The sequence below is a fragment of the Stenella coeruleoalba genome (assembly GCF_951394435.1).
Source record: "Stenella coeruleoalba genome assembly, chromosome: 7".
NCBI lineage: Eukaryota > Metazoa > Chordata > Mammalia > Artiodactyla > Delphinidae > Stenella > Stenella coeruleoalba.
In genome coordinates this window covers 92,269,297-92,286,676 of record NC_137153.1, presented here as the reverse complement: position 1 = coordinate 92,286,676, position 17,380 = coordinate 92,269,297, and the positions used below count along the sequence as shown (strand labels likewise).

The 17,380-nt window shown below is 39.3% G+C and overlaps 3 protein-coding genes across 3 annotated transcripts in view; all 3 read left to right on the top strand.

Annotated features, from left to right (window-relative positions):
* Window positions 1-9,440, top strand: part of BAAT (bile acid-CoA:amino acid N-acyltransferase) — a gene marked incomplete at its 3' end in the record, with an annotated part of 48,473 nt that extends 39,033 nt beyond the window's left edge. Inside the window, 2 exon segments of the mRNA XM_079927416.1 lie at window positions 8,845-8,911; window positions 8,914-9,440. Coding sequence (XP_079783542.1) covers window positions 8,845-8,911; window positions 8,914-9,440 — 594 coding nt within the window.
* The window catches only part of LOC307189378 (acyl-coenzyme A amino acid N-acyltransferase 2-like), a 55,976-nt gene that overhangs the window by 14,561 nt on the left and 24,035 nt on the right, over window positions 1-17,380 (top strand). The gene's annotated exons all lie outside the window — the stretch shown is intronic.
* On the top strand, window positions 1,426-4,978 carry LOC307189382 (HUWE1-associated protein modifying stress responses-like). The gene has a single exon (XM_079927417.1). It carries the CDS (start codon window positions 1,565-1,567, stop codon window positions 2,159-2,161), a length of 597 nt encoding a protein of 198 aa, XP_079783543.1. The 5' UTR covers window positions 1,426-1,564; the 3' UTR covers window positions 2,162-4,978.

Genomic DNA, 17,380 nt, shown 5'->3' with positions numbered 1-17,380 from the left:
GGCTCTTTGTGACAATAGCTCTTTGTGGCAAACTGGGGGGGTTTTGGTTTCATTTAGGGAACTTCATTGGCTGGAGTTGAAGATTAAGAATTTCAGTGGTTTTTCATTGAGGTGACTCATTTAGAGTGAGAGACAGCTGGTTTGCCAGATTCACTAGACTCTGGAGTGGAAAACTCTAGTTTCCCATCCCATCCTGGTTCTTTTTACTAGAAGGGAATGGTCCTGGTTCAGCCCATTAATAAATATAAAGTTTAAAGCTATCTGAGTGGAATCAACCTCTAAAAGAAGATCAGAATTTTCTTTAAAAATAATCTGAAGTCGATTGTAATAGTCATGAGCAGATTCATCAGGTTTTCATGTAAAAGCCTGAATTTTGTTCCAATCAACAGGTTTTGAAAAAGTCACCTAGCAATTGCCCAAGCTTGATCATATGTAAGTTATCAGGTTGGTCTCCGTGTTTTACTCTTAGGTGTTGATGGAAATAATCAATAACAATCTGTAATAGGAATAGAAAAGAATTTTATTTGCCAAACTGAGGACTGTAGCCCAGGAGACAGCCTCTCAGATAACTCTAAGAAACTGCTCAGTTGAAGCACGGTTTTTAGCATAGTCATATACCTTATCAGAGCAAAGAACATACATCAAACACGACAGGGGTATATTCTTCAAGTGTCCAAAAGAGACAGGTTTAGTATATAGAGAGTGAGACAACAGGACCCTGGTGTCTGGGAAGTGAACCTTTTCTTTCAGGGAGTGTTAATATGGATGTCGTAAGAAGGGAGTTTTTTTATCCTTATCTTCAAAACAGACATTCTTTACTTTAATGGTTAAAGCAGATGTGTTGTGCCCCCCCCCGCCCCCCCCCCCCCCCCCGGCCTTAGGTTGGCTCGGATGCAACCACTGTCAGCTCCTCCCCCTCCTTCCCCGTCTTCACCCTTGCTTTCACTCCCTTCCCCTCGCTCTTTGGTTACGTCAGACGGACACGCTGATGAGCCAATCACGGCGCTGCGTTTAGAGGCCGGCAAGCGGAACCGGTCGGATTGGACCAATAGAAGCCCTCGGATCCGGCGCGCCCCAACCGGGCAGGGGAGCCGGGTGGGCGGTGCTTCCCCGTCAGCATGTGGGCGGGGACCAGCAACCGCGGAGGCGTCGACGACGGCGTCAGCGACGACTACGTTCCTCAGTCTTCGGGGTAGTCTCGGCGGCGCACGCAGGGCTGCGCGGAGCCGTCGGCGGTGGGCCTAGGGAGGCCGCGGCGCCATGGCGGGGCGGTAGACGTGCTCAGGCCGGCGAGGTGAGAGGCGGCGGTGTTCATCCGGTCCGCAGCGCACTTCGGCAGGGGCCGGGGGTGGGGAGCACCGGGTCGGGGGTCGTCCCGGGCAGCGCGGGGCCGCGGGGCGGGGCTCGCAGGCCGTCGGGGTGCAGGAGGCCTGGGCCGCCGTGAGGAGCCGCCGCAGGCCGCTGGGCCCCGCCGCCGGGCCGGTCGACGACGACGCTCCCGCGGGGGCCCCGCCTGAGCAGGACGCGGCCGCGGCGGCTGCGGGGCCGCGGGAGGCTGTGGAGGATGGAGGAGCGGAAGGAGGAGGGCGAGGCCGAGATCCAGGAGCACGGGCCCGAGCACTGGTTTTCCAAGTGGGAGCGGCAGTGCCTGGCCGAGGTCGAGCAGGACGAGCGGTTGACCCCTGAGCTGCAGGAGGAGGCGGCGGCGGCCGCACAGCCCGAGCACAAGCAGCAGAAGCTGTGGCACCTCTTCCAGAACTCGGCCACCGCCGTGGCCCAGCTCTACAAAGACCGAGTGTGTCAGCAGCCAGGACTTTCTCTTTGGATTCCCTTCCAAAATGCAGCCACTGCCGTCACCAACCTTTACAAAGAAAGCGTGGATACCCATCAGCGAAGTTTTGATATTGGAATTCAGATTGGCTATCAGCGACGCAATAAAGATGTGTTGGCTTGGGTTAAAAAGCGCAGAAGAACTATTCGTAGAGAAGATTTGATCAGCTTCCTGTGTGGAAAAGTTCCTCCACCGCGAAACTCTAGAGCTCCCCCAAGACTGACTGTAGTGTCCCCTAACCGAGCTACTTCAACGGAAACTAGCTCATCTGTAGAGACTGATTTGCAACCCTTCCGGGAAGCCATAGCTCTGCATGGTAAAGCCGTTTAAACATATTTCTTTGGAAAAATGGTTAAGAGTGTGCCTGTGGACCCAATTTCACATTTAGGTTTAGGTCCAGATATATTGTCTGTTTTTTGTCTATTCTAGTTACTACTTGCTCTAGAAATGTTTAAATAGAATGTAAGCTAAGAACTTATATGGGCAATTTTTGAATGTTAGCCAGCCTATCCTAAAAAAAATTTTTTTAGAAAGTTAGTTTGAGCTGATTGGTGTTACAATAACAGCATTTTTTGCAACATTTATTAGAATTTATTGCTTTACACACTTATATTGTACATGTTTCCTTACTCTTCTGAGTCAAAGAGGAAGTTCTTGTGTGTTAAGAATACTATTGCATTTATAATTACCTGGAGAGCCTAGTCAGTTACGGGCAAGTAAGACAGATAACTGTTGGGCTAGTTCTCGTGGGAACTCCCTTTGACACCTTAGGTTATTGAGTGTGCCTGTAGAACCTGAGCGTTGATGACCCAAGAGAGAGTGGACAGATGTAAGAATAATTAACTTGACTTTCCTTATGTCTGTTGTCCCTTAGGGCCTTGCTTTGATAGGACTGTTAGAGAACAGGTCCATCACCATCTCCCCAGGCCAGATCTGCCATAAAAAGACATTCTTGGCTGAGGGGTTTAAGTATTATTGGAGAAGCCTGGGGTATGTAGTCAGTAAGTTTGTTGTTGCTTGTTCTCTAATACTGGCTTCCAGATAGAACTGGGAGAGGTACTTATAGGACATTCAATACTGCTGTAAAAATAAAACGACAAAATTATAAGACTTGATTGAAGCCAAGATGAAAACATGGATTGTTCAAGTGACTAAACAGATAGAAGTAATTAGTGAGTTAGGTCATGAGTCCTGTTAAAAGTTAACATATTTCTGAGCCATAGTGTAGGTCATCTAAAATAAAATAACCTGGTGATAAAAACTGGGATGTATACAAAGGGCTTCTATATCATCGACGCTTTAATGCTTACAGAGATTCTTGTTCTCTTTGGCAAACATTGATTCTTTATCTAAAACCCCATTCAGAACATGGGAGTTGGAAAAAGTGTTGTTTTTTTTTCCCCTCCTGGTTGTGAGTTTGTTTACGATAAGTTAAAAACACAAAAACATTTTATTGCAAGAAAGTCCATGATGTATGGATGCAGTACGTAAGACTGCTTGCTGTTTCTAATATAGTGGAATAGTTGATGCTGTCAGAAAGTTTGAAACTCAGGCAAAATAGAGATTGATCTGTTCCTACTGAATTAGAGTTTCACATCTTTTACCATTGTTTGAAAAAAATTACTAGAAGTGTACATAGTTTGTCAGATTAATTTTAGTGCATGGTAGTATTTGATGTAGTTGTGTTTTCCTTAAGCATTTTGATTTCCTTTGTCATCAAGTGGATTTATGATTCATTCCATATTTCTCTTGTTGAAGTGTCTTTTTTTCTGTATTATACTCCACTATAGAAGGTAGTTTTAAGAAGCATAAATGCCACTCTTGTTATAAAATCTTAATGCAGTTGTACACATTGTAAAAAGGGCAAGCTAGCAGCCCTCCCCCCTCCAACTACTACTATATTCTCCACATCCCATTACATTTTCTTAAATTGAAAAAAAAAAAAAAAAAGCAGATGTGTTGTGTGTGTTTGACAGGCTGTTTTAGTTCACACAAAGTTCAAGCTGAACAATGTATAAGCCGAGATGACTTCTCCATACCTCAATGTGTGAAAATTTTCTCCATCGGGGGGAACTTTCAGGATTTTCCCAATTAGGAGTTTTCATCTAATGCTGGGCCTGGCGTTCACCGACAAACATATGAACTAGTAGATATACGTTAGAACAACCAGGTTTATAAGTTTGAATGACTATATTAAATTACTTACCAAACCTATGAGGATTTTCGGTTACTTTGGGAAAATCTTTGACTATGGCTCACAGTTCAGCTTTAGTTCAGGAAATATAAAAAATAAAGGCTTTGCATCCTCAGAAGGCTTAGTTTTAAAGGGACTGGCTCTGATAAGTTCAGAGAAAAAGGGTATGGGGAGAGTTTCAGAGAAAAAGGGTATTTGGTAAGAGAATTCATATGAATAAATTGAGGGTATAGAGGAGGTGTAGGTAGCTTTGAAGGGAAGGAGGAAAATGGTGCCCGGGGCAGAGTCTGGGCATGAGTGAGGGAGGGAGACAAGACGGCATCAGAGGCAAAGGCTGAGATGAAGCCAAAGAAGAGTTTGAGGCTTCAGGAGCCATTTTATCTTTTTAAATAATTCATTTGCCTCAGTTAATCTTAAAACCTTATTTTGCAGAGAGGCAATTGTAGACTCCTGATAATGTTAGGAAGTCACTATGGATGAAAAATTAATCAACAGTTGATCTTAAGGAGAAATAGAGAATTTTATTCAAGCCAACCTGAGGATTTTAACCCAGGGGACAGTCTTTCAGAAAGGAAAAGGACTGTTCCTTTTGAGGACTGTTCCACTTGTTTAGAAGTCAAAGGCACAGTTATATACATTCTCAAAACAAAAGATCATACATCAAAATGGCACACTGATGTTTTATGTAAAGTTCACCAAAGATATATAGTCCAAAAACTGACACCATTTCCACTAAGATCAGAAACAAGACAAGGTTGCCCACTCTCACCACTATTATTCAACATAGTTTTGGAAGTTTTAGCCACAGCAATCAGAGAAGAAAAAGAAATAAGGGAATCCAAATCGCAAAAAAAGTAAAGCTGTCACTGTTTGCAGATGACATGACACTATTCATAGAGAATCCTAAAGATGCTACCAGAAAACTACTAGAGCTAATCAATGAATTTGGTAAAGTTGCAGGATACAAAATTAATGCACAGAAATCTCTTGCATTCTTATACACTAATGATGAAAAATCTGAAAGAGAAATTAAGGAAACACTCCCATTTACCACTGCAACAAAAAGAATAAAATACCTAGGAATAAACCTGCCTAAGGAGAAAAAAGACCTGTATGCAGAAAACTATAAGACACTGATGAAAGAAATTAAAGATGATACCAACAGATGGAGAGATATACCATGTTCTTGGATTGGAAGAATCAACATTGTGAAAATGATTCTACTACCCAAAGCAATCTACAGATTCAATGCAATCCCTATCAAACTACCAATGGCATTTTTCACAGAACTACAACAAAAAATTTCACAATTTGTATGGAAACACAAAAGACCCCCAAATAGCCAAAGGAATCTTGAGAAAGAGCGAGCTGGAGGAATCAGACTCCCTGACTTCAGACTATACTACAAAGCTACAGTAATCAAGACAGTATGGTACTGGCACAAAAGCAGAAATATAGATCAATGGAACAGGATAGAAAGCCCAGAGATAAACCCACACACATATGGTCACCTTATCTTTGATAAAGGAGGCAAGAATATATAGTGGAGAAAAGACAGCCTCTTCAATAAGTGGTGCTGGGAAAACTGTACAGGTACATGTAAAACTATGAAATTAGAACACTCCCTAACACAAACAAAAATAAACTCAAAATGGATTAAAGACCTAAATATAAGACCATACACTATAAAACTCTTAGAGGAAAACATAGGTAGAACACTCTATGACATAAATCACAGCAAGATCCTTTTTGACCCACCTCTTAGAGAAATGGAAGTAGAAACAAAAATAAATGGGATCTAATGAATCTTAAAAGCTTTTGCACAGCAAAGGAAACCATAAAGAAGATGAAAAGGACCCTCAGAATGGGAGGAAATATTTGCAAATGAAGCAACTGACAAAGGATTAATCTCCAAAATTTACAAGCAGCTCATGAAGCTCAATATCAAGAAACCAAACAACCCAATCCAAAAATGGGTAGAAGACCTAAATAGACATTTTTCCAAAGAAGATATACTGATTGCCAACAAACACATGAAAGGATGCTCAGCATCACTAATCATTAGAGAAATGCAAATCAAAACTACAATGGGGTATCACCTCACACCAGTAGAATGTCCATCATCAAAAAATCTAGAAACAATAAATGCTGGAGAGGATGTGGAGAAAAGGGAACCCTTGCACTGTTGGTGGGAATGTAAATTGATACAGCCACTATGGAGAACAGTATGGAGGTTCCTTAAAAAACTAAAAATAGAGCTACCGTATGACACAGCAATCCCACTACTGGGCATATACCCTGAGAAAACTGTAATTCAAAGAGTCATGTACCACAATGTTTATTGCAGTGCTATTTATAATAGCCAGGACATGGAAGCAACCTAAGTGTCCATCAACAGTTGAATGGATAAAGAAGATGTGTCACATATATACAATGGAATATTACTCAACCATAAAAAGAAACAAAATTCAGCTATATTTAATGAGGTGGATGGACCTAGAGTCTGTCATGCAGAGTGAAGCAAGTCATAAAGAGAAAAACAAATATTGTATGCTAACACATATATGTGGAATCTAAAAAAAAAAAAGTGGTTTTGAAGAACCTAGGGGTGGACAGAAATAAAGACTCAGACATAGAGAATGGACTTGAGGATATGGGGAGGGGGAAGGTAAGCTGGGACGAAGTGAGAGAGTGGCCTGGACTTATATATACTACCAAATGTAAAATAGGTAGCTAGTGGGAAGCCGCTGCATCACATGGGAAGACCAGCTCTGTGCTTTGTGACCAGCTAGAGGGGTGGGATAGGGAGGTTGGGAGGGAGATGCAAGAGGGAGGAGATATGGGGACATATGTATATGTATAGCTGATTCACTTTGTTATAAAGCAGAAACTAACCATTGTAAACCAACTATACTCCAATAAAGATGTTAAAAAAATTAAAAAAAAAAAAGAATGTTATCTTTCAAGGAGTTACATTGCTGGTGTATGAAGAAGGGAAAATGTTGATCTTTATGGTCAAGCAGGCATTCCTGCTTTGAGGCAATTTGGTTAATGTATAATCAGGTGCACATTGCACATAGGGAGGGCCCAGTACAGACAGGGACTATGTTATGCTTAAATTTTCTTGTCTGGACTCAAAATGTAAATTTTATTCCATCACCTCAAAATACCAGTCAGAATGGACATCCCATTCAGTTCTGAAGATTTTTGAGCTCTTGTAATCCAATTTGGTTTTAAGAAAATTAAGTTCAGGGATTTCAAAATTACCCATAATGGCCATTGATATTCTAAATTGCCTGTGGTCAGATCAGTCCATTTAATTAGAAATGTGCATGAGGAAGAACCAAGGTTTTTAAATATAAAATTGGATAGAGTCTCAGTGCAGGGGAGGGGGTGTGCTCTCAAAATATTTATATAACTGGGATCCCTTTTCTCAGAGATTTTTCTCTAGAGTAAAAGAATAATTTTCCAACAGCTTAAACAATTTACAGCTCAATTTAAACAGCTTGCATTCGCAGTGTCTGCAGGCCTAATACCAGCCAGTTCTAAGGGAACAGCTTGGTCCTGGAGGAGGCAGGCCAAAGGCTTCTCAGCTAGTTCCCATGGAACAGCTCCTATTCCAAAGGAAGGGCTGATGGCTGAACTGACTGCGTTTCAGTGAAACAGCCCCTGTACCTGAAGGAACTCAGCTGACAGCTTCTCAGCCAGTTTCAGTTGAAACTGTCTGATCTCAGAATCAGATTGAAGTGTCAAAAGAGTACTTGCATACAGAGCAAGGCTTTAACCAGAAACAATGAAACTTTAAAATAGATCCCGCACACAGCCTGAAGAGCTTCAAATGCAAAGAGGTGTCAACTGAAAAAAAAAAAAATGAAAATAAGAAGAAAAGCACAACCTCAAATTTGAGAATTATGTTTTTGTGACAGACAAACTGAGGGCTTAAGCCCAGGAGCAGTCTCTCAGATAGCTCTGAGGGACTGCTCTGAAGAGGTAAGGGAGAAGCCAGGATATGTAGGAGTTTTGCAACAAAAACCTGGTACATCAAAAGATTACTATTAATTAAATAAAACCAGACATCTCAAGTTAATGAATTTAGTGCTTTTCTATGTACAGGAAGATGCAAGAGTCTGGGCTCACTGAAATCATTCCTTTGATATGCACCTCAGCTATCTAAAGCCAGCATCCTCTTTGTTTCCATCCCAAGTTTCCTCAGGGCTCTCCGTGGGGGGTTGGGGGTGGGCAGGTGCAGCTGTAAATGACTGATGGCTTGATGGCCACAACATCTTTTGTCTACTGATATGGCAGACCGCATTCTCTTTCTACAGACCACAAGGGCTCGAATCCAGGAGAAAGATGTACCCTCAAACTCCAGGGTCAGCAAGAGAAGCAGTGAGCAATAAAGGGCTCAACCATGGATACTGCAACTCTTTGCTCGCCAGCCCTAGAACCTTTGGGGGTCTCCTCTGGTCCTTGTATGAGCCACCAAATGTTGCCCTAAAACAAATAGAATGCCAGATATTTGTCCAGCAAAGATGGAGTTATTCAGGATCAGCTGAGATTGCAGTTTGGGGTCTGAAACCATGGTGAAGCATGTGCAAGTCCCTGCACAGCAAGGGAAGGAGAAGGATTTTCTGGAGGGGAAAAGGAAGATGGGAGGACTTACGGTAAACAAAGAGCCCAAGGCTTTTCACTGGCTGAGTTCTTGCCTGGAAAGAAGAGCAGTCTTTCTACCTTTTGGGCTCTGCTGTTGTTGCAGGGTGTGAGAGCTCCCCCTTCTGGTCTCCGGATTGTATTTAATTGGGGTTTTTGTTTTTTACACGTCCTTAGCCTGGGTATTGGGGTAGTCTCCATGTCCAAAACAGCAGAGACTGGACTCTCCATGGCTATTCACTAAAGCAAGTCACAGCTGCCGCGCTTATTAACGGGCCCAACTTTATTCTTGACATTCCACAGGTATATCGTGGTCACATAAATCAGCTCTGGCCATTCTCTCCTCATTCACTATCCATCAGTACCTTAGGATTAGTAGAGTTACAGCACATTTTTGAGGATACTAGAGCTGAAGCCAGTGAGACATTTTTTCTCCCCATTGAAAAGGCCCAGGGACATTTCCTCTTCATTGTGGGAGAAGAAGATATGAATGTCAATAGCAAAGTATATGCAGAGCAAGCCACAGAACAGCTGAGGAGACATGGGAAGAACGACTGGACCCTGCTGTCTTACCCAGGGGTAGGCCACCTGATAGAGCCCCCCTACTCCCCACTGTGCTGTGCCTGGAGGATCTCCAATCTCCACCTCTTCATGCACTGGGGAGGAGAGGTGATCCCACATGTAGCTGCACAAGAACGTTCTTGGAAGGAGATCCAGAAGTTTCTCAGGAAACACCTTATTCCAGTTGTGACCAGTTGTCTCTGAGAAGAGCAAATATTTCTGGAAATACAGAAGGAATAGGATGCTTTACCAGCCTCCACTTGATTTTCATGGAACAATGCTTTTGACCTCTTCTCGTAAGAAGGAAGTTATGGCAAGAGAAGGCAGGAGGACTGCGAATGGTATGCTTTGACTTTGGAAAGGGAAAAATGGCTTTCTCTTAATCTAATATCATAAACTGAGGCGTTTATGTTTTTAGAAATATAAACTTAGAGCGCTGCCTGCTCTAAAATATTTCAGTTTACAATTACAGCAATTCTTAGGGAAAAAAATTACCAAAATTGAACCATAGAATCCCCTCGCTTGTAAAACAATCATGAATAGAATCAGGTGCTGATGAGTGATTTCTTCTTTATTTTTAAATTTATTTATTTTATTTATTTTTGGCTGCATTGGGTCTTCATTGCTGTGCGCGGGTTTTCTGTAGTTGTGGCGAGCAGGGGCTACTCTTTGTGGTGGTGCGCTGGCCTCTCATTGCGGTGGCTTCTCTCACTGCCAGGCACAGACTCTAAGCACGTGGGCTTCAGTAGTTGTGGCTCGCGACCTCTATAGCACAGGCTCAGTAGTTCTGGCACACAGGCTTAGCTGCTCTGCGGCATGTGGGATCTTCCAGGATTAGTGCTTGAACATGTGTCCCCTGCGTTGGCAGGTGGATTCTTTTTTATTTTTTTTTATGGTTTTCTACTCTTTTTGTGTGTGTGTGTATATTCACTTTTTTTATCATCTTTATTGGAGTATAATTGCTTTACAATGGTGAGTTTCTGCTGTATAACAGTGAATCAGCTATACATATACATGTATCTCCTCCCTCTTGCGTCTCCCTCCCACCCTCCCTATCCCACCCCTCTAGGTGGTCACAAAGCATGGAGCTGGTCTCCCCATGTGAAGCAGCTGCTTCCCACTAGCTATCTATTTTACATTTGGTAGAGTATGTATGTCCATGCCACTCTCTCACTTCGTCCCAGCTTACCCTTCCCCCTCCCCATATCCTCAAGTCCATTCTCTATGTCTGCGTTTTATTTCTGTCCACCCCAGATTCCATATATATGTGTTAGCATACAGTATTTGTTTTTCTCTTTCTGACTTATCTCACTCTGTATGACAGACTCTAGGTCCATCTACCTCACTACAAATAGCTGAATTCCTTAGATAGGATGTAATGAGTGACTGTGTCTGTGTTCCAGTTAAATTTTATTTATGAACACCAATGTTCATAAATAATTTTCTATTTTTTTCCAAGTGTTTACAAATGTAAAAACCATTCTTAGGGGCTTCCCTGGTGGCGCAGTGGTTGAGAGTCCGCCTGCCTATGCAGGGGACAGGGGTTCGTGACCCGGTCCGGGAAGATTCCACATGCCGCGGAGCAGCTGGGCCCGTGAGCCATGGCCGCTGAGCCTGCGCGTCCGGAGCCTGTGCTCCGCAACGGGAGAGGCCACAACAGTGAGAGGACCGCATACCGCAAAACAAAAAAACAAAAATCTTCTTAGTTCTGGGCAGCAGAAAAAAAGGGTTGTAGGCTGGATTTGGTTTGCAGGGCATAGTCTGATGACCATGGGTATGGAGCAATGCCAATTACTTTGTCCAAGGTCAAATTGGAGGTATGTTCTCTAAAGGGCACGTCACAGGCCCGATATTCCTGAGCTACTGAATTGCAATGGATCGAAGTAGAGGAGATTGATGGATAATTAAGGTGAAAATGAAGCAGTACAAAAGTATTTTGAATCATTTTGTAGGTATGATGGGGAGCCAATAAATAGAGTAATAGAAGCAACATGAGGACACTTCAGTTTTATCTGCCTAAACTCTTATTATTTTATCTGCTTTCTGATACCCTCTCTGTTTAGAGTGAAATTATTCCATTCAATATGTGTGAGGCTGTTAGCCTCCCTCCTCTCTCAGTCACAGAAGTTTTCACATTTCTGAGACCTGGCCAATCAGAATACCTCACTCCTTTAATTATAATAATCATGTAATTGCAATGGCTAATACCCCCTATGAGTTTTGCTATGTATTAGTTATATATGTTACATGCTATATATATTAGTTATATATGCAATATGCAATAATAGTTATCGTAATGAGTATAATCAGTATAATTTTTCTTGTTTCCTGTTTTGGACTTTAGGAAGAATGTTGGTGTTTGGCCTCCTATATATCCTTGATTTATATTTTATGTATTTTTCTTTTAAACCAGGAAGGTTTGGGATTTTTTAAGTGTTTTTTCAGCATTGCTAGAAAAAATTATATGGTTTTCTCTGTAGATCTATTAATATGATGAATTATTTTTCTAGTATTGAATCATCTTTACATTTGTAGACTAAAACTCAGTCATGATGTATTGTTAATTAACAATAAATAAAATCAAACTTTTTTTGTGGGGTGTTTTTGGTCAGGTATTATATCAATGTTGTACGTGTTTCATAAAAAGAATTAAAAAGTTTTCCTTTTTTCCTATAGTAGTTTAATTAGGACAGAAATTATCTCTTCTTTAAAAGCTAGTTGCTCTATCCTGGGTATTACATTGTTCCTGGCAATTTTTTTTAAAAGACAACCTGGATTTTTATTGATATTTAGTATATTATATCTTTCTATATTATAGTGGATATTTTCAATCCAAATAAATTCTTTATACATGTATATATACTTTTTTGCATTTTATATAGCAGAAAAATCAGAAACATTTAAGATTTAAATTAAACTATATGATAAAGTCTAAAAAATATAACAAAGTAAAAGAAAAAATCTCAGTTCTGGCATATTAATGTTGCCAGAGTTAAAACAAATGAATTCCACATTAATTTTATTTAATTTTTGAAATTATACAAACAAAACTTTATAGAACATTCTGGCTTTTTTTTTTTTATTGTGGCAAATAGACAAAACATAAAATTGTCACTTTAACCATTTTTAGGTGAATATATGCTGAATTATACAGTGGTTTTAAGTACATTCATATTGTTATGCTACCATCACAATTATCCATCTCCAGAAGTTTTTCCTAATTGAAACTCAAAGCCCATTAAACAATAAGTCCCCATTTCCCATTGCCCCAATCTCTGGTAACCATCTTTCTGTTTCTATGAATTTAACTACTCTTTATATAAGTGGAAACACACAATGTGTGTCCTTTTGTGCCCAGCTTGTTTTACCTTCAAGATTCATTTATACTGTAACCATGTGTCAGAATTTTCTTCCTTTTTAAGACTGAATAATATTCCACTGTATGTATGTATACCAAAATTTTGTTTATCCATTCATCCATCAATGGACATTTGGGTTCATGTGACATTTTGGCTATTGTGAATAATGCTGCTATGAATGTTGGTGTATAAATATGTGAGTCCCTCTTTTCAATTCTTTTGGGTATATAAGTGGAACTGCTAGATCATATTGTAATTCTATGTTTAATTTTTTGAGGAACCATCATACTGTTTTCCACTGTGACTACATCATTTTATGCTTCCACTATCAACGCACAATTGTTTCAACATCTCCACATCCTCACCCACACTTGTTATTTTCTGTTGTTTTGAAAGTACCCGTTGTGGCCGGGTATACCTTGAGTGAGGTGGCTTTATTCAGCTGAGGTAATCCCTGAAGAAGACTGACAGGTAAGATTTATCTCCCAGCAGTACTTCCAGCAGCTGGATTGTAAATCCTTTATTCCCGTAGGAGGATCACAGCATCACTGTGTCCACCGCATTGGCTTTCTGAGTTGTTACATATGGGTTCCCCCTCTCTATTTCTGAAATTTCCCTCTCTGCCTCACCTGGAGTTTAACCTTCTCAAAGCCATCCCTCTTCTAGTGGGGCTGTCTCTTTCTGAGAGTAAATATTCATAATTTGTTAGACTTATATGTCTTTTAGGTCACTGAAAGTGTGTTTGTTTGTTTTTGTTGTTGTTTCCCATTTGTAATTTACTGATTTTCAGGAGAAGGGAAGATTTAGAACTAAGCAGCCACCATATTCTTATTGAAACTGAAAGTTAGGAAAATTCATATAATTATCTTCGGGGTTTTCTTCAAGTCTTTGGGATTATTTAGATGTAGCTGGAAGAAGAAAGAGAAACCTAGCATGATTCCCAGGTTTTGACTCAGGAAACTTGCCGGATGGACAACATTCATTGAGATAAAAAGTTTGTATAAAAGAGAATGTCTCAGAAGGTGAAGAATTTGGTTTTGGATATGTTAAATTGGAGATACTTGTCTTGTGTTCAGGGGGAGATAGAATCTGGTCACAGGAGATATGCCTGAGTTGGAGATATCAATCTGAAGTGCTCAGCAGTTAAATAGGAAATCACCCAGGGAGAACATGCAGTATGAGGAGGGATGAGTATCAAGGAGAGATTGCTGAGAAAACAATAAAATTTAATGGACAGGATAAGAAACAGGAACCTACAGAGAGGGCTAAGGAGGGCTAGTTGGAGAGGGTGAAGACATGCCAGATATGAATCATTTCACAGAAACTAAGAAAGAAAGTCATAAGAAGCTGGATATGACTACTGTACAGTGTAGGAAACCAAATTCAGGAGGAAGTCGTCAAGAGGAAGACTAAAAAGCTTTCATGAGATTTGAAAATTAAAAAATTCTTGGTGAGCTATTTTATTGGGATAGGACAGAAAATAGAGTGCAGCTGGCTGAGTGGATTAGAAAACAGGAGGTAGAGATTATGTGTTGCAAAACTCCCAGGCAAAACAAACTGGCTCATGATTTGTGTTTTGTTTATGGTACATGTTTTGTTTTTGTTATTAATTTTAAGTTAATATTGTCGGCACTGGAGGTATCTTGGAATGGTAACTGAATCACAAATTAATAAAGAAGAGATGGTGTGTTAATGTGTATAAGCTTGAGCCAGAAGCATCTGAAATTTAAAAAGCCTTTCTCACTATTGCAGAGATTGGCACTAGCCTTGAGGTACTGTTCAGAAGAAACCCAGATTCCCCAAAGTACACACTTACTACCTCAAAGTCCTATCCCCTAGTTTCTGATATTTGACCCAAGTCTAAACATCAAGTTCTGTCATTAAAAAATTAACTAAATTGTATTTGTCATTTAGATTTCAATTTCACATGTATATAAATGACATTATATGAAAAACATTCATCCAAATTTTTTCTAATACTTTGGGAAATAACATACTTGTATGTTATTTCAAGTGATCCTTGCCATATTGTCCACTCTATATTTACTAGAGGCTTACGTTTTACTTCTAGAATCAAGAGTCAAAGTTATAATGCCAAGAAAAAGAAACATATCTCCTCTTAGCTTTCAGCAATGGTGGGGTTGTGTGTACATAAAATCATATTGAGCAGATGCTCACTAAACATTTTTCCTTAAACCCCACAATGCAATATTTTAATTTTTGCTTTAAGGAATCTGATGCATTTTAAAGAAAACTAAAGAGAAAAATGGTCTTTTATATTTACCCATATTTTTATTTTTCTAGTGTACTTTATTACTGCCTGAATATTTGACTTTCTGTTTGCTAAGATTTTTCTTCTGCATGAAGAACTTCATTTAACAATTCTGCTGGCAATAAATTCTCAGTTACTTTCATCTGAAAGTGTCTTCATTCTTGAGTGACATTTTCACTAGATAAAGAATTCTGGGTTGACATTACTTTTAAAGATGTAATTCTACTGTCTTTGTCACCTTACTTCCGTTTCTGATTAGAAGTTAGCCATCAGAATGTTGTTCATCCACATGTAATGTGTCATTTTTCTCTGACTGCTTTCAAAATTTTGTTTATCTATGTTTTGGTATTTAGAATATGATCTTCCTAGGTGTGATTTTCTCTGAACCTGCCTTGCTTGGGGTTCACTTCTTGAGATCTATGAATTAGATCTTTCCCCAAATATTGGGGAATTTCAGATATTATTTTTTCAAATAATTTCTCTGCTTTATTCTCTTTTCTTCTTCTAGGAATGTGAATGAACACTTGCACTTTAAACTTTTCTCTGGATATTTCCCAGAAATCCCTAAGACTTTTTTTTACCCGTTTTCTTTTCAATTTTTTTTTTGTCCTTCAGGTTGGTTAATTTCTATTGGTGAGTTCTCAAGTTTTTGACCCTTTTTTTCTAACTCCAGTCTTCTATTAAACCCATCTTACGTTTTTCCCCCAAATATTTAACTTTTTTTTAGTTCTACTATTTCCTTTTTTTGGGTATATTTTATTTTATTCTTTTATATTAAAAAAACTTTAAATATAGTTCATTTACAATATTGTGTTAGTTTCAGGTGTGCAGAGTGATTCAGTGATACATACATATATATATTCTTTTTTTATATTCTCTTCCATTGTAGGTTATTACAAGATATTGAGTATAGTTCCCTGTGCAATACAGTAGGTCATTGTTCATTTTCTATTTTATATATAGTAGTGTGTATATTTTAATCCCAAACTCCTAATTTATCCCTGCTCCCCTCCTCTTTGGTAACCATAAGTTTGTATTCTATGTCTGTGAGTCTGTTTCTGTTTTGCAAATAAGTTCATTTATATCATTTTTTTTTAGATTCTACATATAAGTGATATCATATAATATTTGTCTTTGTCTTCCTTCACTTAGTGTGATAATCTCTAAGTCCATGCATGTTGCTGCAAATGGCATTATTTCATTCTTTTTTATGGCTGAGTAATATTCCAGTGTGTGTGTGTGTGTGTGTGTGTGTGTGTGTGTGTGTGTGTGTGTGTGTTTGTGTGTGTGTGTATCTTATACTAAGTTTATATATATACACACACACATATATATATATATATATATATATATATAATATCTTTATCCATTCATCTGTTGATGGATATTTAGGTTGCTTCCATGTCTTGGCTATTGTAAATAGTGCTGCAATGAACATAGGGGGTACATGTATCTTTTTGAATTATGTTTTTTCTCTGGATATATGCCCAAGAGTGGGATTGCAGGATCATATGGTAGCTCTCTTTTTAGTTTTTTAAGGAACCTCATTACTGTTCTCCATTGTGGCTGTACCAATTTACATTCCCACCAACAGTGTAGGAAGGTTCGTTTTTCTCCACATCCTCTCCAGCATTAATTATTTGTAGACTTTTTGATGTTGGCCATTCTGGCTGGTGTGAGGTGGTGCCTCATTGTAGTTTTGATTTGCATTTCTATAATAACTAGCGATGTTGAGCATCTTTTCATGTGCCTTTTGGCCATCTGTATGTCTTTGGAGTAATGTCTTTAGAAAGCCCTGAAATAAACCCATGCACATATGGTCAGTTAATCTATGACAAAGGAGAGAAGAATATACAATGGAGAAATGACAGCTTCAATAAGTGGTGCTGGGAAAACTGGACAGCTACATGTAAAACCTACACCATACAAAGAAACTCAAAATGAATTAAAGACCTAAATGTAAGACCAGATACTATAACACTCCTAGAGGAAAACATAGGCAGAATATTCTTTGACATAAATTGCAGCAATATCTTTTTCAATCCGTCTCCTAGGATAATGGAAATAAAAACAAAAATAAACAAATAGGACCTAATTAAAAGCTTTTGCCCAGCAAAGGAAATCATAAACAAAACAAAAAGACAACCTACAGAATGGGAGAAAATATTTGCAAACAATGTGACCAACAAGGGATTAGTCTCCAAAATATATAAACAGCTCATACAGCTCAATATCAAAAAAACAAACAACCCAATCAAAAAATGGGCAGAAGATCCATGTGTTCTGTTTTTTGTGCCAGTACCATACTGTTTTGATTATTATAGCCTTGCAATATAGTCTGAAGTCAGGAAGCATGATAACTCCAGCTTTGTTCTTCTTTCTCCAAACTGTTTTGGCTATTTAGAGTCTTTTGTGGTTCCATACAAATTTTAGAATTATTTTTTCTAGATGTGAAAAATGTCACTAATATTTTGATAGGGATTGCCTTGAACCTGTAGATTGCTTTGGATAGT